General features: G+C 45.8%; 1 protein-coding gene across 1 annotated transcript in view; it reads right to left on the reverse strand.

The window, feature by feature from the left end:
• LOC138643157 (microtubule-associated serine/threonine-protein kinase 3-like) overlaps positions 1–21817 on the reverse strand; it is a 49335-nt gene extending 27518 nt beyond the window's left edge. The window contains exon 1 of the mRNA XM_069731978.1: positions 21754–21817. Within this exon, the coding sequence (XP_069588079.1) occupies positions 21754–21789 (36 nt within the window). The 5' untranslated portion in view covers positions 21790–21817. The remainder of the gene's footprint in view (positions 1–21753) is intronic.
• Between the last annotated feature and the right edge of the window lie 510 nt (positions 21818–22327).

The raw sequence follows: 22327 nt of genomic DNA on the forward strand, positions 1-22327 counted from the left end.
AGATCTTCGTGGTGCGTATAATCTGGTGCGAATTAAGCAAGGTGATGAATGGAAAACTGCATTTAATACGCCCGAGGGTCATTTTGAGTATCTCGTGATGCCGTTCGGACTTGCCAATGCTCCATCAGTGTTTCAGTCCTTTATGCATGACATCTTCCGAGAGTACCTGGATAAATTCCTGATTGTGTACTTGGATGACATTTTGATCTTCTCGGATGATTGGGAGTCTCATGTGAAGCAGGTCAGAACGGTTTTTCAGGTCCTGCGTGCTAATTCTTTGTTTGTGAAGGGATCAAAGTGTCTCTTTGGTGTGCAGAAGGTTTCATTTTTGGGGTACATCTTTTCCCCTTCTACTATCGAGATGGATCCTGTTAAGGTCCAAGCCATCCAGGATTGGACTCAGCCGACATCTCTGAAAAGTCTGCAAAAGTTCCTGGGCTTTGCTAATTTTTATCGTCGCTTCATCTGCAATTTTTCTAGTATTGCTAAACCATTGACCGATTTGACCAAGAAAGGTGCTGATGTGGTCAATTGGTCTTCTGCTGCTGTGGAAGCTTTTCAAGAGTTGAAGCGTCGTTTTTCTTCTGCCCCTGTGTTGTGTCAACCAGATGTTTCTCTTCCGTTCCAGGTCGAGGTTGATGCTTCTGAGATTGGAGCAGGGGCTGTTTTGTCGCAGAGAGGTTCTGGTTGCTCAGTGATGAAACCACGCGCTTTCTTTTCCAGGAAGTTTTCGCCTGCTGAGCGTAATTATGATGTGGGCAACCGAGAGTTGCTGGCCATGAAGTGGGCATTCGAGGAGTGGCGTCATTGGCTTGAAGGAGCTAAGCATCGCGTGGTGGTATTGACTGATCATAAGAACTTGACTTATCTCGAGTCTGCCAAGCGCTTGAATCCTAGACAAGCTTGTTGGTCGTTGTTTTTTGCCCGTTTTGACTTTGTGATTTCGTACCTTCCGGGCTCTAAAAATGTGAAGGCGGATGCTCTGTCTAGGAGTTTTGTACCCGACTCTCCGGGTTTATCTGAGCCGGCGGGTATCCTCAAGGAAGGAGTAATTGTGTCTGCCATCTCCCCTGATTTGCGGCGGGTGCTGCAAAAATTTCAGGCTAATAAACCTGATCGTTGCCCAGCGGAGAAACTGTTTGTCCCTGATAGGTGGACGAATAGAGTTATCTCTGAACTTCATTGTTCGGTGTTGGCTGGTCATCCTGGAATCTTTGGTACCAGAGAGTTAGTGGCTAGATCCTTTTGGTGGCCCTCTCTGTCGCGGGATGTGCGTGCTTTTGTGCAGTCCTGTGGGATTTGTGCTCGGGCTAAGCCCTGCTGTTCTCGTGCCAATGGGTTGCTTTTGCCCTTGCCGGTCCCGAAGAGGCCTTGGACACATATCTCTATGGATTTTATTTCTGACCTTCCCGTTTCTCAAAAGATGTCAGTCATTTGGGTGGTCTGTGATCGCTTTTCTAAGATGGTCCATCTGGTACCCTTGTCTAAATTGCCTTCCTCCTCTGATTTGGTGCCTTTGTTCTTCCAGCATGTGGTTCGTTTGCATGGCATTCCAGAGAATATTGTTTCTGACAGAGGTTCCCAGTTTGTTTCGAGGTTTTGGCGAGCCTTTTGTGGTAGGATGGGCATTGACTTGTCTTTTTCCTCGGCTTTCCATCCTCAGACTAATGGCCAGACCGAGCGAACCAATCAGACCTTGGAAACATATCTGAGGTGCTTTGTTTCTGCTGATCAGGATGACTGGGTGTCCTTTTTGCCTTTGGCTGAGTTCGCCCTTAATAATCGGGCCAGCTCGGCTACCTTGGTTTCACCGTTTTTCTGCAATTCTGGGTTCCATCCTCGTTTCTCTTCTGGACAGGTTGAGTCTTCGGACTGTCCTGGTGTGGATACTGTGGTGGACAGGTTGCAGCAGATTTGGACTCAGGTAGTGGACAATTTGACCTTGTCCCAGGAGAAGGCTCAACTTTTCGCTAATCGCAGACGCCGTGTGGGTCCCCGACTTCGTGTTGGGGATCTGGTTTGGTTATCTTCTCGTCATATTCCTATGAAGGTTTCCTCTCCTAAGTTTAAACCTCGTTTTATTGGTCCGTATAGGATTTCTGAGGTTCTTAATCCTGTGTCTTTTCGTCTGACCCTTCCAGATTCTTTTTCCATACATAACGTATTCCATAGGTCATTGTTGCGGAGATACGTGGCACCTATGGTTCCATCTGTTGAGCCTCCTGCCCCGGTTTTGGTGGAGGGGGAATTGGAGTATGTTGTGGAGAAGATTTTGGATTCTCGTGTTTCGAGACGGAAACTCCAGTATCTGGTTAAATGGAAGGGTTATGCTCAGGAGGATAATTCCTGGGTTTTTGCCTCTGATGTCCATGCTCCCGATCTTGTTCGTGCCTTTCATGTGGCTCATCCTGGTCGGCCTGGGGGCTCTGGTGAGGGTTCGGTGACCCCTCCTCAAGGGGGGGGGGGGGTACTGTTGTGAATTCTGTGGCAGAGTTCACTCCTGTGGTCACAAGTGGTACTTCGGCTGATTCTCTCTGGGATCTTCCGTTTGTGGAGGAAAGTGGTACTGCAGCTTCTGAGTTTCCTCCCTCAGGTGATCTGGTGAGCTCGTTAGCTTCTTCTCTACTTAACTCCACCTGATGCTTTGATCTATGCTTCCTGTCAATGTTTCAGTGTGGGACTTGTTTTTTCCCTGGATCATTCCTGTGGCCTGCTGCTCTGCAAAGCTAAGTTTTGCTTATGTTATTTTGTTGCTATTTTTCTGTCCAGCTTGCTTTATTGGTTTTTCTCGCCTGCTGGAAGCTCTGAGACGCAGAGGGACCACCTCCGTACCGTTAGTCGGTGCGGAGGGTCTTTTTGTCCCCTCTGCGTGGTTTTTTATAGGTTTTTGTGCTGACCGCAAAGTTATCTTCCCTATCCTCGTTCTGTTCAGCTAGTCGGGCCTCACTTTGCTAAATCTGTTTCATTTCTATGTTTGTGTTTTCATCTTACTCACAGTCATTATATGTGGGGGGCTGCCTTTTCCTTTGGGGAATTTCTCTGAGGCAAGGTAGGCTTATTTTTCTATCTTCAGGATTAGCTAGTTTCTCAGGCTGTGACGAGGCGCCTAGGTTCTGGTCAGGAGCGCTCCACGGCTACCTTTAGTGTGGTTTGATAGGCTTAGGGATTGCGGTCTGCAGAGTTCCCACGTCTCAGAGCTCGTTCTATTATTTTGGGTTATTGTCAGTTCACTGTATGTGCTCTGACCTCCATGTCCATTGTGATTCTGAATTGCCTTTCATAGAATTCCTATTCCAGATTTGTTTTTTGGAGATAGAACTAAATTTCTGAGTTTCAAAAATAATTGTAAACTATTTCTGGCTTTGAAACCTCGCTCTTCTGGTGACCCAATTCAACAGGTTAGGATCGTCATTTCTTTTTTGCGCGGCGACCCTCAGGACTGGGCGTTTTCTCTTGCGTCAGGAGATCCTGCATTGAGTAATATTGATGCGTTTTTCCTGGCGCTTGGGTTGCTGTACGATGAGCCTAATTCAGTGGATCAGGCAGAAAAAAATTTGCTGGCTCTTTGTCAGGCTCAGGATGAGATAGAGGTATATTGTCAGAAATTTAGAAAGTGGTCAGTGCTCACTCAATGGAATGAATCTGCGCTGGCAGCAATATTCAGAAAGGGTCTCTCTGAAGCCCTTAAGGATGTCATGGTGGGATTTCCTATGCCTGCTGGTTTGAATGAGTCTATGTCTTTGGCCATTCAGATCGGTCGACGCTTGCGTGAGCGTAAACCTGTGCACCATTTGGCGGTATTACCTGAGCTTAAACCTGAGCCTATGCAGTGTGATAGGACCTTGACCAGAGTTGAACGGCAAGAACATAGACGTCTGAATGGTCTGTGTTTCTACTGTGGTGATTCCACTCATGCTATCTCTGATTGTCCTAAGCGCACTAAGCGGTTCGCTAGGTCTGCTACCATTGGTACTGTACAGTCAAAATTTCTTCTGTCCGTTACCTTGATCTGCTCTTTGTCATCATATTCTGTCATGGCATTTGTGGATTCAGGCGCTGCCCTGAATTTGATGGACTTGGAATATGCTAAGCGTTGTGGGTTTTTCTTGGAGCCCTTGCAGTGTCCTATTCCATTGAGAGGAATTGATGCTACGCCTTTGGCCAAGAATAAGCCTCAATACTGGACCCAGCTGACCATGTGCATGGCTCCTGCACATCAGGAGGTTATTCGCTTTCTGGTGTTGCATAATCTGCATGATGTGGTCGTGTTGGGGTTGCCATGGCTACAAGCCCATAATCCAGTATTAGATTGGAAATCCATGTCGGTGTCCAGCTGGGGTTGTCAGGGGGTACATGGTGATGTTCAATTTTTGTCAATTTCGTCATCCACTCCTTCTGAGGTCCCAGAGTTCTTGTCTGATTATCGGGATGTATTTGATGAGCCCAAGTCCAATACCCCACCTCCGCATAGGGATTGTGATTGTGCTATCAATTTGATTCCTGGTAGTAAATTCCCAAAAGGTCGATTGTTTAATTTGTCCGTGCCTGAGCACACCGCTATGCGCAGTTATGTGAAGGAATCCCTGGAGAAGGGGCATATTCGCCCGTCATCGTCGCCATTAGGAGCAGGGTTCTTTTTTGTAGCCAAGAAGGATGGCTCGCTGAGACCTTGTATAGATTACCGCCTTCTTAATAAGATCACGGTTAAATTTCAGTACCCCTTGCCATTGTTATCTGATCTGTTTGCTCGGATTAAGGGGGCTAGTTGGTTCACAAAGATAGATCTTCGTGGTGCGTATAATCTGGTGCGAATTAAGCAAGGTGATGAATGGAAAACTGCATTTAATACGCCCGAGGGTCATTTTGAGTATCTCGTGATGCCGTTCGGACTTGCCAATGCTCCATCAGTGTTTCAGTCCTTTATGCATGACATCTTTCGAGAGTACCTGGATAAATTCCTGATTGTGTACTTGGATGACATTTTGATCTTCTCGGATGATTGGGAGTCTCATGTGAAGCAGGTCAGAACGGTTTTTCAGGTCCTGCGTGCTAATTCTTTGTTTGTGAAGGGATCAAAGTGTCTCTTTGGTGTGCAGAAGGTTTCATTTTTGGGGTTCATCTTTTCCCCTTCTACTATCGAGATGGATCCTGTTAAGGTCCAAGCCATCCATGATTGGACTCAGCCGACATCTCTGAAAAGTCTGCAAAAGTTCCTGGGCTTTGCTAATTTTTATCGTCGCTTCATCTGCAATTTTTCTAGTATTGCTAAACCATTGACCGATTTGACCAAGAAAGGTGCTGATGTGGTCAATTGGTCTTCTGCTGCTGTGGAAGCTTTTCAAGAGTTGAAGCGTCGTTTTTCTTCTGCCCCTGTGTTGTGTCAACCAGATGTTTCTCTTCCGTTCCAGGTCGAGGTTGATGCTTCTGAGATTGGAGCAGGGGCTGTTTTGTGGCAGAGAGGTTCTGGTTGCTCAGTGATGAAACCATGCGCTTTCGTTTCCAGGAAGTTTTCGCCTGCTGAGCGTAATTATGATGTGGGCAACCGAGAGTTGCTGGCCATGAAGTGGGCATTCGAGGAGTGGCGTCATTGGCTTGAAGGAGCTAAGCATCGCGTGGTGGTATTGACTGATCATAAGAACTTGACTTATCTCGAGTCTGCCAAGCGCTTGAATCCTAGACAAGCTTGTTGGTCGTTGTTTTTTGCCCGTTTTGACTTTGTGATTTCGTACCTTCCGGGCTCTAAGAATGTGAAGGCGGATGCTCTGTCTAGGAGTTTTGTACCCGACTCTCCGGGTTTATCTGAGCCGGCGGGTATCCTCAAGGAAGGAGTAATTGTGTCTGCCATCTCCCCTGATTTGCGGCGGGTGCTGCAAAAATTTCAGGCTAATAAACCTGATCGTTGCCCAGCGGAGAAACTGTTTGTCCCTGATAGGTGGACGAATAGAGTTATCTTTGAACTTCATTGTTCGGTGTTGGCTGGTCATCCTGGAATCTTTGGTACCAGAGAGTTAGTGGCTAGATCCTTTTGGTGGCCCTCTCTGTCGCGGGATGTGCGTGCTTTTGTGCAGTCCTGTGGGATTTGTGCTCGGGCTAAGCCCTGCTGTTCTCGTGCCAATGGGTTGCTTTTGCCCTTGCCGGTCCCGAAGAGGCCTTGGACACATATCTCTATGGATTTTATTTCTGACCTTCCCGTTTCTCAAAAGATGTCAGTCATTTGGGTGGTCTGTGATCGCTTTTCTAAGATGGTCCATCATCTGGTACCCTTGTCTAAATTGCCTTCCTCCTCTGATTTGGTGCCTTTGTTCTTCCAGCATGTGGTTCGTTTGCATGGCATTCCAGAGAATATTGTTTCTGACAGAGGTTCCCAGTTTGTTTCGAGGTTTTGGCGAGCCTTTTGTGGTAGGATGGGCATTGACTTGTCTTTTTCCTCGGCTTTCCATCCTCAGACTAATGGCCAGACCGAGCGAACCAATCAGACCTTGGAAACATATCTGAGGTGCTTTGTTTCTGCTGATCAGGATGACTGGGTGTCCTTTTTGCCTTTGGCTGAGTTCGCCCTTAATAATCGGGCCAGCTCGGCTACCTTGGTTTCACCGTTTTTCTGCAATTCTGGGTTCCATCCTCGTTTCTCTTCTGGACAGGTTGAGTCTTCGGACTGTCCTGGTGTGGATACTGTGGTGGACAGGTTGCAGCAGATTTGGACTCAGGTAGTGGACAATTTGACCTTGTCCCAGGAGAAGGCTCAACTTTTCGCTAATCGCAGACGCCGTGTGGGTCCCCGACTTCGCGTTGAGGATCTGGTTTGGTTATCTTCTCGTCATATTCCTATGAAGGTTTCCTCTCCTAAGTTTAAACCTCGTTTTATTGGTCCGTATAGGATTTCTGAGGTTCTTAATCCTGTGTCTTTTCGTCTGACCCTTCCAGATTCTTTTTCCATACATAACGTATTCCATAGGTCATTGTTGCGGAGATACGTGGCACCTATGGTTCCATCTGTTGAGCCTCCTGCCCCGGTTTTGGTGGAGGGGGAATTGGAGTATGTTGTGGAGAAGATTTTGGATTCTCGTGTTTCGAGACGGAAACTCCAGTATCTGGTTAAATGGAAGGGTTATGCTCAGGAAGATAATTCCTGGGTTTTTGCCTCTGATGTCCATGCTCCCGATCTTGTTCGTGCCTTTCATGTGGCTCATCCTGGTCGGCCTGGGGGCTCTGGTGAGGGTTCGGTGACCCCTCCTCAAGGGGGGGGGGTACTGTTGTGAATTCTGTGGCAGAGTTCACTCCTGTGGTCACAAGTGGTACTTCGGCTGATTCTCTCTGGGATCTTCCGTTTGTGGAGGAAAGTGGTACTGCAGCTTCTGAGTTTCCTCCCTCAGGTGATCTGGTGAGCTCGTTAGCTTCTTCTCTACTTAACTCCACCTGATGCTTTGATCTATGCTTCCTGTCAATGTTTCAGTGTGGGACTTGTTTTTTCCCTGGATCATTCCTGTGGCCTGCTGCTCTGCAAAGCTAAGTTTTGCTTATGTTATTTTGTTGCTATTTTTCTGTCCAGCTTGCTTTATTGGTTTTTCTCGCCTGCTGGAAGCTCTGAGACGCAGAGGGACCACCTCCGTACCGTTAGTCGGTGCGGAGGGTCTTTTTGTCCCCTCTGCGTGGTTTTTTATAGGTTTTTGTGCTGACCGCAAAGTTATCTTCCCTATCCTCGTTCTGTTCAGCTAGTCGGGCCTCACTTTGCTAAATCTGTTTCATTTCTATGTTTGTGTTTTCATCTTACTCACAGTCATTATATGTGGGGGGCTGCCTTTTCCTTTGGGGAATTTCTCTGAGGCAAGGTAGGCTTATTTTTCTATCTTCAGGATTAGCTAGTTTCTCAGGCTGTGACGAGGCGCCTAGGTTCTGGTCAGGAGCGCTCCACGGCTACCTTTAGTGTGGTTTGATAGGCTTAGGGATTGCGGTCTGCAGAGTTCCCACGTCTCAGAGCTCGTTCTATTATTTTGGGTTATTGTCAGTTCACTGTATGTGCTCTGACCTCCATGTCCATTGTGATTCTGAATTGCCTTTCATAACAGAGAGTATTCTATTATATAAAGTATCCAGGAACAATTCCATCTAGCGATACTGGTATCAAACAGCTCCGAAAAGACGTGGATCGAAGGAGAACATCAACGCGGTATCCACCGCTGGTTGAATCAATTAACCAATAGGAAAAATCTCTACTGTTGCTGGGTGCTGGCTTGCAGATTCGGGGGGCGCACTGTGCATGTGTACATTGGCATTCCTGGCATGCTAGGGGCAGTTTCAGTAGGGTCATTGGCGTTCCTGTGTTAAGGAGGGCAGTCTCAATAGGGTCATTTTAATTCTTGGCATGCTGAGGGGCAGCCTCAGTAAAGTCAATGGCATTCCTGGATTGCTGGGGGCAGACTCAGTAGGGTAATTCGTATTCCTGGCGTGCTGGGGGGCTGTCTCAGTAGGGTTGCTGGCATTCCTGTCTTGCTGGGCGGCAGTCTCAGTAGGGTCATTGGTATTCCTGGCGTGCTGGTGGGGCAGCCTCTGGAGGGTCATTGGCATTCCTGGCGTGCTGGGGGGCAGTCTCAGTAGGGCCGTTGGTATTCCTGGTGTGCTGGTGGGACAGCCTCTGGTGGGTAATTGGCATTCCTGGCCTGCTGGGGGCAGTCTCAGAAGGGTCATTGGCATTCCTGGTGTGCTGGGGTCAGACTCAGTAGGGTCGTTGGCATTTTTGATGTGCTGGAGGGCAGCCTCAGTAGGGTTGTTGGCATTCCTGGTGTGCTGCGGGTCAGACTCAGTAGGGTCGATGGCATTCCTGGAGTGCAGGGGGCAGTCTCAGTACGATTGTTGTAAATCCTGGCATGCTGGTGGGACAGCCTCTGGAGGGTCATTGGCATTCCTAGCCTGCTGGGGGCAGTCTCGGTAGGGTCATTGGCATTCCTGGTGTGCTGGGGGTCACACTCACTAGGGTCGTTGGCATTCTTGGTGTGCTTGGGGGCAGCCTCAGTAGGGTCGATGGCATTCCTGGATGCAGGGGGCAGTCTCAGTAGGATTGTTGGCATTCCTTGTGTACTGAGGCTGGCATTCCTGGCTTGCTGGTGGGCAATCTCAGTAGCGTCATAGGCATTCCTGGACAGGTCTATGGGATGGGCCAATGCGTTCTCAGAAGGATAGGGGCATTTTTGGGTTGGTCTATGGGGCAGGACTTAAATGTCCTTATTCCCACAATATTCATACTGGTCAGAATGTTATATGTCGCTGCCTTTGGCCGCTTTGCCCTTTTGAATGGGAGGATGGCCCCTGTTTATCTGACTATTGGGGAGAACAAGAGATAGCCAAAAATAGGAAAATATATTCTTAGAAAATTTCCTAAAAACAAACAGTGAATAGCATAATTTGCAATTTATTAGCCCTGCTATACAGTAAATCATCAGACAGGGGGCAACAAAGAGGACAGAAGAAAACTCCTCCCGGAATAAACTACATCTCATATTCAGTGTAAACATAAAAGGATTTGGAAAAAACAATTTCTTAAAATGTCTTTACCATGTGACTAATGACGATTTAATATTTTATTTGTACCATAGTCCACCACGACTTGGAACTGGCCACTAAATTCTAACATTTGCTCCATGCATCCTTGAGCCATAGAAGATAAGTTAAGCCTATGGGAATGAGGAGGCAGGGGCAACAAAAAGTAGCTGTATGGATGTTTTTTTATGAACCTTCCTTCAGGAGGAAGCGGCAGCAGTGGGAAATGAGAAGATTATATTGTGATCATTATTTTTTGAGTAAACCATCGGAACAAGGCGGAAGCCGTGATGTGCAAGGTCAGCGCTGTTTATGAGGCTCAGTCAGCAAAAAAAGCGCTTCACTTCGCTCAGGTCTTAGATCTATAATTCGTCTACTTTGGCATAGATCTGTGACAAATTTGAAAATATACACAATTTTTTTTGTATGGACCATCCCCAAAATAATTATGGTACCTTTTTTTAATACAATGAGAAAGATTTATTTAGTAACACGCACAACGCACTAGAGCTCTGACACAAAGCTATGGAGTGTGACGAATACCAAATTTATTGTGCTCTTTATGCAATTTTTACACCTTTTTAGAAGGGGATGTGGATAATAGCAGTAGAGAAAATGTGCTGGATTTATTAGCGTGTACTATTATACTGTAAGGCCAGTAATGTCCACAAATTGCTGACGTGACTTCATCATCGAGAACGGATGCCAGAACCACTCGTCATCACATGCAATGTTCTCTTACCTAAAATGGATGACAATAGTGTCTGCTGCAATGGTTTCCAAATGGACCTAAGGTCCTTGTTGAAAAAGGGTTTTTTGGCACATGTGTTACACACCTGTCTCGACTCCGTTTCCTTCCCCTGGGTCCGCTGCTCTCTGTTGTGCTCCACGTCAGGTTGTGCAGGTTGCCTTGAGAGGATCAATGACATCATCTCCACACACCTGTGTCTTGGGATTGAGACTCCATGTTTGGATTCCTCCATTAACTGAACTTTTCAACTTGCATTCATCCCTGCTCAGTTTCACTTAATCTGTCCTGCTGATCTTGATATTCCTGTATGTTCCAAGTCATCGCTGCTCACGTGCCTCCATGCTTGCTGCATCAATGCCGGTGGTCCGTATGCCCACCCAGTCCTGAGGCTAGAGGATCCACCTCACCCTGTGAACCTGACAACTTTCACGTGGACTAACATTGCTGCGGTACAGGGCGCAGTCTGCAGCCTCTCGTATTCCGTTTTTCTTGGCCTTGAGCTGTAATGCCTAGACATAACAAGGCTCCTATCCTAGTGCATGGGTCATTACGTACACTTGCCAGTTTTCCCAAAATGTCCATAAATCTTACAGAAAAAAAAAAGAGTTGGCAAATCTCCTGGGCACGTGGCAAAGCCTCCTGAAACCTCCTGCAAAGCATCAAGATTTCTTGTGAGACAAAGCCCTGAGTTTCCAAATGCACATTAGGTGGGAAACGGGGAGTACATGGGGTCATGGTCTAAAAAAAAAAAAAAAGGAACCTATGAAGCAAATTTTCACCTCTCGTTGCATGCGCCGAACTCATCAGACCTCAAGAAGCACCAAAAGTTATCAAGTATACCATTATTGTTCCGCATTCACCTCTTATTTCAAGCCTCCTGAGATTCGGCTGTGACGGGGTATTGTTGGATCTGTCCGCCTTTCATAGAAGAGAGAAGAACTACCATAAGTTCTTAGGTTCTAGGCTTAGACATTACACAGGAGGCCAGACTGACCCCATAGTGGAATTTGCTGTGGAGTAGTGTAAGTTTGAGTGGACGCCAACACTGGAAATTTCCTCCGTGAGTGTAAGTGCACAAGACCATTTTCTCTACATCCCATTATTCTGATCAGACATTGACCATACTTTGATCAGAGTGACGTCAGTTTTTCTCATAGGCGGGGAAATAGAAAAGTTTCTCCAACCTCTCCATTCTATCAGTCCGTGAAAATCGATCTGCAGTCAGATATTATCCACTTTTGATCCAATGTTTTCTCAGGGACTTATATTCTTGTATTCCTACACTCGGTTCAAAATCAGACAAGTCTCCGATTTCTTTCCTCGGACCACTCGATCCGCGGAAAAAATCAGAAATGTGCACAGCCCCGTAGAACAACATGGGTACAAGTGCTATCCGTGAAAAACACATATAGAACTCGCCCAGTATAATCGGTGGTTTGCACGAGCCCCGAGTGTGGGAGCCATGGCATCAATGTGAACCGAGGGGTGAAACCCATGGAGAATACAGTGTTACGCAGCACCAATTATATTCTGTGTGTACAGTGGACGGAGGCTTTTGGTTGTGGTCAGGGGCACTGTTGGGTTTGATTACACATATTCCGGTCCAAGTTTGTGGTAAGCCACATAGGTAAAGACCTGGACAGGGAAAGAACAGCGTCATGAGTCACGGTCAGTGTTTTTATACTGAAGAAGGTGCAAGATAATTGTAAGAATTTCAACATGGTTGGAATCCAGCCATTTATCCGAGTGTCGGCCACTTATTTCCCGCATTGGGCTTGCATGCGATGTGTGTGTTGGACGCTGCCATGATTTTAGCACAGTTTGTTACTGTGCCATAATGGATTGTGGATACACACAGCACTCTGGCTAAAAAAAACATTCGTCTAAACCCAGTCTTCCAGCTTGTGGTCGTGCACATTTTGGAATCGATAGCAGCTTAGTATATATTTTTTTGCAAAAAAAAACGTATCAACTAAATACCCTGTTCTTTCCATCTTTTGACTAGCACTTGCTTATTACTGTGATTTTTTTTTTTTTTTTTACAACAGAGTATTTTTGACCCCACTGTGCTGTTTTGTGTCTTCAAGTTTCTTGGTGGTGTGAACAGGTTCCTACAGACTTGTTCAATGTGCAAGTAGCCCATGTGTTTCTGGTTCTATAATTGTTCTCTTGTTTCTACAAGACTAGGGAGTCCACCACTCCATATGAGTCATTTGCATCAAAGCTGCTCCATCCAGCATGTCCACATGGATATTCCCTCTCTGATCCCTGCTTATACAGGTACTATACAGATGATCAGGTTTTTAAATACATCAGATAGGGATTATATACATTAGGTAGGACTGCTCTATATGGGTATACCTTGACGATTGGTGGAGCAGCTTAGTATATATTTTTTTGCAAAAAAACGTATCAACTAAATACCCTGTTTTTTCCATCTTTTGACTAGCACTTGCTTATTACTGTGATTTTTTTTTTTTTTTTTACAACAGAGTATTTTTGACCTCACTGTGCTCTTTTGTGTCTTCACATTTTGGAATCGATAGTCCGTGTGTATAGCATCGCAGCATGCACTATTCTCATTCTCCATACAGACTAGAATAGTGCAGAATAGAAGGTAATTTCTGCACACGTCCGTGATGTGGACGAGCACATAGGGCAGAAAGACTAGCCCAATTTTTATACGTCTGTCTGATCACAGCCTAAAGCTATTCTGAACCTGTGAACTCTGACTCTCACTGCTCGCTGCTGGGATTTACACATTGCCTGCGTCACGCTGCATAGCTGCATGCTGCGGATCAAGGCTCAGTCTGAAGCCTCTCCTTTTCCTCCGCCTTGGGGCTCATTCATACTATTGATTTTCGTGTATAAGTGTTATCCGTTGTTTGCATGAATAGCACTCGTAGCTGTGATACTATAAGGGTTCATTCACATGACCGGACAATCGTGGAGACATGTCCGATTTAGAATCAAGGGTCAGTTCAAAATCGGCAATGTCTATGGGTCTGTGAAAAAAATCATACCACACGCTGATGACATCCAAGCGTGGTCCGATTTTCACGGACTATCAGAAAGGAGAAGGTGGAAAAACTCTTATTTATTTTTTTTCTCAATGTATAAGAAAAACTGACCAAAGTCTGATCAAAATAATCTGTCCGTTTTTCTTGTACGTGAGAAAAATTGATGTCTGAATGAGGCCTTTGGCTTTTTACGTATGGGTGTAATGGGGCTACTATTCTAGCACATGGGTCCATTACTCATATTTGCTAACTCTCCAGAAATATGGAGGCTTACAAAAAAGACGAAGATCTTTTGTGTTTTATGGTGCAATGCGCCATCATCAGAAAAAGCCCTAGGTGTCCAAAAACTCAAGAGACAAAACATGGAGAGCACATGTATGTCCATAAAAGTGCCTGCATGAGAAGACTAGCAGCCATGCAGTGGTGCTTCTATAATAGTGCCAGCCAATGTGTCCGCATGGCACTCTGAGCCCCACTCTCCTCAGTTTAGTCACTTGGTCCCCATAATAGTGACAGCCTCCAAAAAAGTGCCTGCATAAGAATGACAACTACTGTCCCTCTATAAAGGTGGCAACCATTGCCCTCCAGAGTGCCATTCATTCACTTTATTTTTTTTGTATTTGCTCCAATCCTGGATCCCAAATGACATGGAAGCTTTTATTGCAATGGTTATGGGGGCACTATTCTGGAGCGATTGTGCCAGACTTTTATGACTAGGATTAGTAGGTTAGAAATGATGCCATGAGTCTGGAACAAGAGAGAAGCCTTGTGCCAGGCAGAATGGAGATGATAATGACAGCATAGTATGGAAATACCCCCAAAAACTGGACCTTATTAGAATCTGGGGCAGCTGGGGAGTCGTCTGCCGTAGGTTTTTCCAGTAAAATCCTTGAGATTTCTGCACAATATGACTTGTACTCAGGGTCTAAGTGATCCCAGATCATGACTGATCCCTCCATACTCTGCTCCCGGCGCTGATCCTGAGGGACGGCTGTGTAGGAGTTCATATTCTCAATTTAAAGAGTTCCAGATAATTGTACTGAACACAAAGAGGTTGTTATGCAGCCACCTCCGAGGCGCACACATATCTCATTGTCCTCCTCAACTTTTCGCCTTCGCAGTCCCTGATGTGCAAAATAAACTTGAAGCCCTGGGTACATTATAGTGGGGGGATGTAAAATCCAGCCTCAGTAAATAGGGGAGGGTAAATTGTAAGGAAACTTTATTAAACAGGAATATTTAATGATGAGATGAAGCTCACTTGGTGCAAGTCAATTTTCTCCAAAATTCACAGCTTAGAATGTGTAATTATCAATGAGGAGGGCCGAGAACATTACTCCAAAACAAGCTGCATTTCATTTCTGTGTAAACCATTGGTTGGAAGTATTTCCATATTATAACAATTGCTCTTAATTTAGACACTGTTTTTTTGCAACTTTGCATCTACTGTGCATCATACACACCCAGAATGTACACAGATAAGAGCAGGCGAAGTATGTCCTGTGCAAACTTCACTCACATGCAAACCTTCTTCAACCGCATCCATATCCATGGGCTGTATTCACATTATGCCATGAGAATATTGTATATGCACCAAAAAAAACTTTCAGGGCATATGGCAAAAATAATCAAAAGCCGAGACCTGAGGGATATATTGTTTTGTTACTTTTTATACCCTTTTTTCAGTTCAAAAAGAATACCAGACTGTGATCTCCAATACTCACCTACCCTGTCCTCCTCCTTCTGCCAGTTTGCTGTGTTCCTTGTCAGTGGCAAACAGTATCCACAGATGTCTCAACCACACTCTGTTATGATGGCGACGCAATGCACTCGGGATAATAGGTAACACACTATACACTGCAACTGACTCTGCCAGTTTACAGACTAGAGATCCTGACCCCGCAGTCCCTAGTGGTTACGGTAAGAGCTGAGATAGCCCTAACCGCAGACTGGATGATGGCAACTCGGACCTGTGCTTCCTGAAAGGCTTCAAGCACTTCAGATTCCTCCTAAAGAACCAGAGGGCAGAGCAGAGTGAAAATTACCTACAGAAGTGAAAGTGTGCTGAAATGAAAAGAGATACCAGAGTGAGTAAAACAAACCACGAAATACGAAATAAAGAATTAAGTACATACTGGCAGTGAATATGCCGCCTACATCCTATAAAGAAGCAGAAGATGGGTGCAGAGTAAACAACATAAACAGAAAAGAGATAAGCCTTAGCCGGTCTTTCACTGCCTGGCTTAAACTACAGCAGTATGGCTGGACATCCAAATGAGACTATCACCAGTAGGAAATATCAGCAGGGGAAAATTATATAAAGCTGCACCCGAAAAATGATAAGGCAGACACATTAGTAAATGAAAACACCTGTTACCCTAAAAAGACTGAAGCAGGGATAACATAAACTAATCATCCCTGGAGAAAAGGTGTAACTGCCGTGGCTCGGTGGACAGAAATGCCAACCACAAAGCACAGGCTCAAGGGTTTAAACCCAGACGCATGACACCCCTTTTCAGTCCCAGCCACTTTCTCCACAACAGTGTCAGCCAACTTGCACCAAGACAACCCAACTCGCACCTCCTAGACCTTATAGGGTGGATCAGTGGTGGAATGTTGCTTGAGTATTCAGGTACTTGTTGTTGTACATGCTGCAACCATGTATGTTATGATGCGGTGGTCTAGGAGCAACATGGAACGAGCTCTGAAGGAAGTGGTAACTGTACTGACCGCAGTCCCTAAGCTCAACACAACACTAGAAGTAGCCGTGGAATGCTCCTAACTCTCCCTAGGCATCTCGTCACAGCCTAAGAGCTAACTACCCCTAAAGACAGAAGCAGGAAAACTATCTTGCCTCAGAGAAAATCCCCAAAGGATAGATTAGCCCCCCACAAATAATGACTGTGAGTGGAGAGGAAAAAGACATACACAGAATGAAACCAGGATGAGCACAGGAGGCCAGTCTAGCTTGATAGATAGGACAGGATGGAATACTGTGCGGTCAGTATAAAACACTACAAAAATCCACGCAGAGTTTGCAAAAAAAATCTCCACACCTGACTAAAGGTGTGGAGGGTAAATCTGCTTCCCAGAGCTTCCAGCAAGACAGAATTAATTCATACTGATAACGCTGGACAAACATAGAAAGCACTGAACGGATAAGTCCACAATCCGTGAACAGAAAAGCGCAAGCAAAAAGCTTTGCTGAACTGGTCAGGATAACAGGGAAATCCAAAGAGATGTGAATCCAACCAGGAAACATTTACAAGTGGCACTGGCTGAAGGAACAGCCAGGCCTAAATAGCTGAGCAGAAGAGACGATAAGTGGAGGCAGCTGATGACAGCTAACTCCAAGGAGCAGCCATACCACTTGAAACCACAAGAGGGAGCCCAAGAGCAGAACTCACAAAAGTGCCACTTACAACCACCGGAGGGAGCCCAAGAGTGGAATTCACAACAGTACCCCCCCCCTTGAGGAGGGGTCACCGAACCCTCACCAGAGCCCCCAGGCCGATCAGGACGAGCCAAATGAAAAGCACAAACCAAATCGGTGGCATGGACATCGGAGGCAACAACCCAAGAATTATCCTCCTGACCATAACCCTTCCACTTGACAAGATACTGAAGCCTCCGCCTCGAAAAACGAGAATCCAAAATCTTCTCAACCTCATATTCCAACTCTCCCTCAACCAACACTGGGGCAGGAGGGTCAACCGAGGGAACAACGGGCACCACATATCTCCGCAACAAAGATCTATGGAAAACATTATGAATGGCAAAAGAGGCTGGAAGAGCCAAACGAAAAGACACAGGATTAATAATTTCAGAAATTTTATAAGGACCAATAAACCGAGGCTTAAACTTAGGGGAAGAAACCTTCATAGGAACATGACGAGAAGACAACCAAACCAAATCCCCCACACGAAGCCGGGGACCAACACACCGACGGCGGTTAGCAAAACGTTGAGCCCTTTCCTGAGACAACGTCAAATTGTCCACCACATGAGTCCAAATCTGCTGCAGCCTGTCCACCACAGAATCAACACCAGGACAATCAGAAGGCTCAACCTGCCCAGAAGAAAAACGAGGATGAAAACCAAAATTACAAAAGAAAGGTGAAACTAAAGTAGCCGCACTAGCCCGATTATTAAGGGCAAACTCGGCCAACGGCAAGAAAGACACCCAATCATCCTGATCAGCAGACACAAAGCATCTCAAATAGGTCTCCAAGGTCTGATTAGTTTGCTCAGTTTGGCCATTAGTCTGAGGATGAAACGCCAAAGAAAAAGACAAATCAATGCCCATTCTAGCACAAAAGGCCCGCCAAAATCTAGAGACAAACTGAGAACCTCTGTCAGAGACAATATTCTCCGGAATGCCATGCAAACGAACCACATGCTGAAAAAATAAAGGAACCAGATCTGAGGAGGAAGGCAACGTAGGCAAAGGTACCAGATGGACCATTTTAGAGAACCGGTCACAAACAACCCAGATAACAGACATCTTCTGGGAAACAGGATGATCCAAAATAAAATCCATGGAAATATGCGTCCAGGGCCTCTCAGGGACCGGCAAAGGCAAATGCAACCCACTAGCGCGGGAACAGCAAGGCTTGGCCCGGGCGCAAGTCCCACAGGACTGCACAAAAGCACGCACATAGCGCGACAAGGAAGGCCACCAAAAGGACCTAGCAACCAAATCTCTGGTACCAAAAATCCCAGGATGACCAGCCAACACTGAACAATGAACCTCAGAAATAACCTTACTTGTCCATCTATCAGGAACAAACAGATTCCCCACTGGACAGCGGTCAGGCCTATCAGCCTGAAATTCCTGAAGCACCCGCCGCAAATCAGGGGAGATAGCAGAAAGAATCACCCCCTCCTTAAGAATGCCAACCGGCTCAAGGACTCCAGGAGAATCAGGCGAAAAACTCCTAGAGAGGGCATCAGCCTTAACATTCTTAGATCCCGGAAGATACGAGACCACAAAATCAAAACGGGAAAAAAACGGGGACCATCGAGCCTGTCTAGGATTCAGCCGCTTGGCCGACTCGAGGTAAATCAAATTCTTATGATCAGTCAGGACCACAACGCGGTGTTTAGCTCCCTGAAGCCAATGTCGCCACTCCTCAAACGCCCACTTCATAGCCAACAACTCCCGATTGCCGACATCATAATTGCGTTCCGCAGGCGAAAACTTTGTGGAAAAAAAAGCACACGGTTTCATCAAAGAACCACCAGACTCCCTCTGAGACAAAACGGCCCCTGCCCCAATCTCAGAAGCGTCGACCTCAACCTGAAAAGGAAGAGAAACATCCAGCTGACGCAACACAGGGGCAGAAGTAAATCGGCGTTTTAGCTCCTGAAAGGCCTCAACAGCCTCAGAGGACCAATTCGTCACATCAGCGCCTTTCTTCGTCAAATCAGTAAGGGGCTTAACCACACTGGAAAAATTGGCAATGAAACGGCGATAGAAATTAGCAAAGCCCAAAAATTTTTGAAGGCCCTTCACAGATGTGGGTTGGATCCAGTCATGAATAGCTTGGACCTTAACAGGATCCATTTCTATAGACGAGGGAGAAAAAATAAAACCCAAAAAAGAGACCTTCTGAACTCCGAATAGGCACTTAGACCCCTTCACAAACAAAGCATTATCACGAAGGATCTGGAACACCATCCTGACCTGCTTCACATGAGACTCCCAATCATCGGAAAAAATCAAAATATCATCCAAATATACGACCATGAATTTATCAAGATAATTGCGGAAAATATCATGCATGAAAGACTGGAACACAGATGGAGCATTAGAGAGCCCAAATGGCATCACAAGATATTCAAAATGGCCTTCGGGCGTATTAAATGCAGTTTTCCATTCGTCACCCTGTTTAATACGAACAAGATTATATGCCCCTCGGAGGTCGATCTTAGTAAACCAACTAGCCCCCTTAATCTGAGCAAACAAATCAGTAAGCAAAGGCAAGGGGTATTGGAATTTGACCGTGATCTTTTTAAGAAGACGATAATCAATACAGGGTCTCAAGGAGTCATCCTTCTTAGCAACAAAAAAGAAACCCGCTCCCAATGGTGACGAAGAGGGCCGAATATGCCCCTTCTCCAAAGACTCCTTAACATAACTCCACATGGCGGCATGCTCTGGCACAGACAGATTGAAAAGTCGGCCCTTAGGGAACTTGCAACCAGGAATCAAGTTAATAGCACAATCACAGTCCCTGTGCGGAGGAAGGGAACTGGACTTGGGCTCATCAAATACATCCTGGAAATCCGACAAAAACTCAGGGACCTCAGAAGAGGGGGAAGAGGAAATTGACATCAAAGGAACGTCACTATGTACCCCTTGACAACCCCAACTAGTCACCGACATAGTTTTCCAATCCAGCACCGGATTATGTTCCTGTAACCATGGAAAACCCAGTACAACAACATCATGCAGGTTATGCAACACCAGAAAACAGCAATCTTCCTGATGTGCTGGAGCCATGTACATGGTCATCTGCGTCCAGTACTGAGGTTTATCCTTGGCCAATGGTGTAGCATCAATACCCCTCATAGGAATAGGGCTCTGCAAAGGCTGCAAGGAAAAACCACAGCGCCTGGCGAATTCTAAGTCCATTAAGTTCAGGGCAGCGCCTGAATCCACAAATGCCATGACAGAAAAGGACGACAATGAGCAAATCAGGGTCACAGATAAGAGAAATTTAGGCTGTATAGTACTAATGGTAACAGACCTAGCGACTCTCTTAGTACGCTTAGGGCAATCAGAGATAACATGAGCAGAATCACCACAGTAAAAACACAGCCTATTCTGACGTCTGAATTCCTGCCGTTCTGTTCTAGTCAAAATCCTATCACATTGCATAGGTTCTGGACTCTGCTCAGAGGATACTGCCATATGGTGCACAGCTTTGCGCTCGCGCAGACGCCGATCGATCTGAATGGCTAGAGACATAGATTCGCTCAAACCGGCAGGCGTAGGAAAGCCCACCATAACATCTATAAGGGCTTCAGAAAGACCTTTTCTGAAAATAGCAGCCAGAGCCTCTTCATTCAATTTAGTGAGCACAGACCATTTTCTAAATTTCTGGCAGTATAACTCTGCCACTTCCTGACCTTGACACAAGGCCAACAGGGTTTTTTCTGCATGATCCACAGAATTAGGTTCGTCATACAATAATCCGAGCGCTTGAAAAAATGCATCAACATTCAATAATGCCGGATCCCCTGTTTCAAGAGAAAAAGCCCAGTCTTGAGGGTCACCACGCAGCAAGGATATGATGATTTTTACTTGCTGAATGGGATCACCAGAAGAACGGCGTTTCAAAGTAAAAAAACAATCTGCAGTTATTTTTAGTTCAAAAACTTGGATCTGTCCCCAAAAAAACAAATCAGGAGTAGGAATTCTAGGCTCTAAAGCCGGAGTCTGGACAACATAGTCCTGGATACTCTGTACTCTTGCAGCAAGTTGATCCACACGAGAAAACAAACCCTGAACATCCATACCAAAGCATATATCCTGAACCACCCAGATATCAAGAGGAAAAAAAAGACAAACCAGAGCACAGAAAAAAAAATGGTTCAGAACTTTCTTTTCCTTCTTTTGAGATGCATTTAATTCATTTTTGGCCACTTGTACTGTTATGATGCGGTGGTCTAGGAGCAACATGGAACGAGCTCTGAGGGAAGTGGTAACTGTACTGACCGCAGTCCCTAAGCTCAACACAACACTAGAAGTAGCCGTGGAATGCTCCTAACCAGGGGTGGATTAAGGGTAGCCAGGGCCCCGGGCTGTTCAGACACTGTGGGCCCCCCCGGTCATGTGATGGGGGTCATGTGACGGGGGTCATGTGACGGGGGTCATGATATACCCGAACCAGATTATTCCAGAAAAATGGCCGGGCCCTACTCTACTGTAACCTATTAAATATTTGTTAATCTGCAATACAATTTAGGTATATTTTGATCAATATCATCACATACAAGGAACAAATACCACCGCACCATGACCAGACCACAAATTACAACAACAGTGATCAAATAATATCACATACAAGGAACAAATACCACTGCACCATGTCAAGACCACATATTACCACCACTTGGTGACCAAATAGCACATACAAGGGACAAATACCACAACACCATTTCCAGACCACATAGAGACTGAATACTACAATACTGATCAGTAATAAAAAAACAAACAAAAAAAAACACAATACTATCACCATAAGTGCCAGTATTCACAGGAGATCTGTACTTAGTATGCAGTGTCTGTGTAGAGGTAATACAGTGATCACCGGTGGTATTATACACAGGAGCTCTGTATATAATGTATAGGTAATACAGTGATCACTGGTGACATTGTACACAGGACCGCTGTATATAGTATACAGTGTATAGTGTCAGTGTATAGGTAACACTGACTCACCAGTGACGTCTCTAGGTGAAGTCCTTCATCTTTCATCCAGCACAGACCGCCATCATTTCTTCCAGCCAGGACTCGTTTCTGCAGGAAATAACACAGTTATCTCGAGCTCCGCTTGCAGAACACATTACTTAATTTTTCACAACTTTTACATTACACCACATGAAGAAAAAAAGGCGATATAGTGTCACTCTGCACAGTAACAGGACCGCCCCCCATTTAAAACAGTATCCTCAAAAAAATAAAATAAATACATCACTGCAGTAATAATATCCCTTAAGCCCCTATGGTAATAATATTCCCCATCCTGGCCCCGTGTGTCTCATTCCTGGCTCCAGCCATATGTTCTCGCATCCTGCCCTCGTGAGTATCTATTCTACCCCATATGATCTCCACATCCTGCCCCATATGTCTCCATCGTATCCATCCTGCCCCATGATCCAATCCTGCCCCATGTCTTTCATTCTGCCCCTTGTCTCCAATCATGCCCCGTGTCTACATTCTGCCCATGCCTCCAGTCCTGCCCCCAGTGTGTCCAGCAATCTGCCCCAGTGTCCAGCAATCTGCTCCAGTGTGT

This window comes from Ranitomeya imitator, chromosome 6 (genome assembly GCF_032444005.1).
Source record: "Ranitomeya imitator isolate aRanImi1 chromosome 6, aRanImi1.pri, whole genome shotgun sequence".
NCBI lineage: Eukaryota > Metazoa > Chordata > Amphibia > Anura > Dendrobatidae > Ranitomeya > Ranitomeya imitator.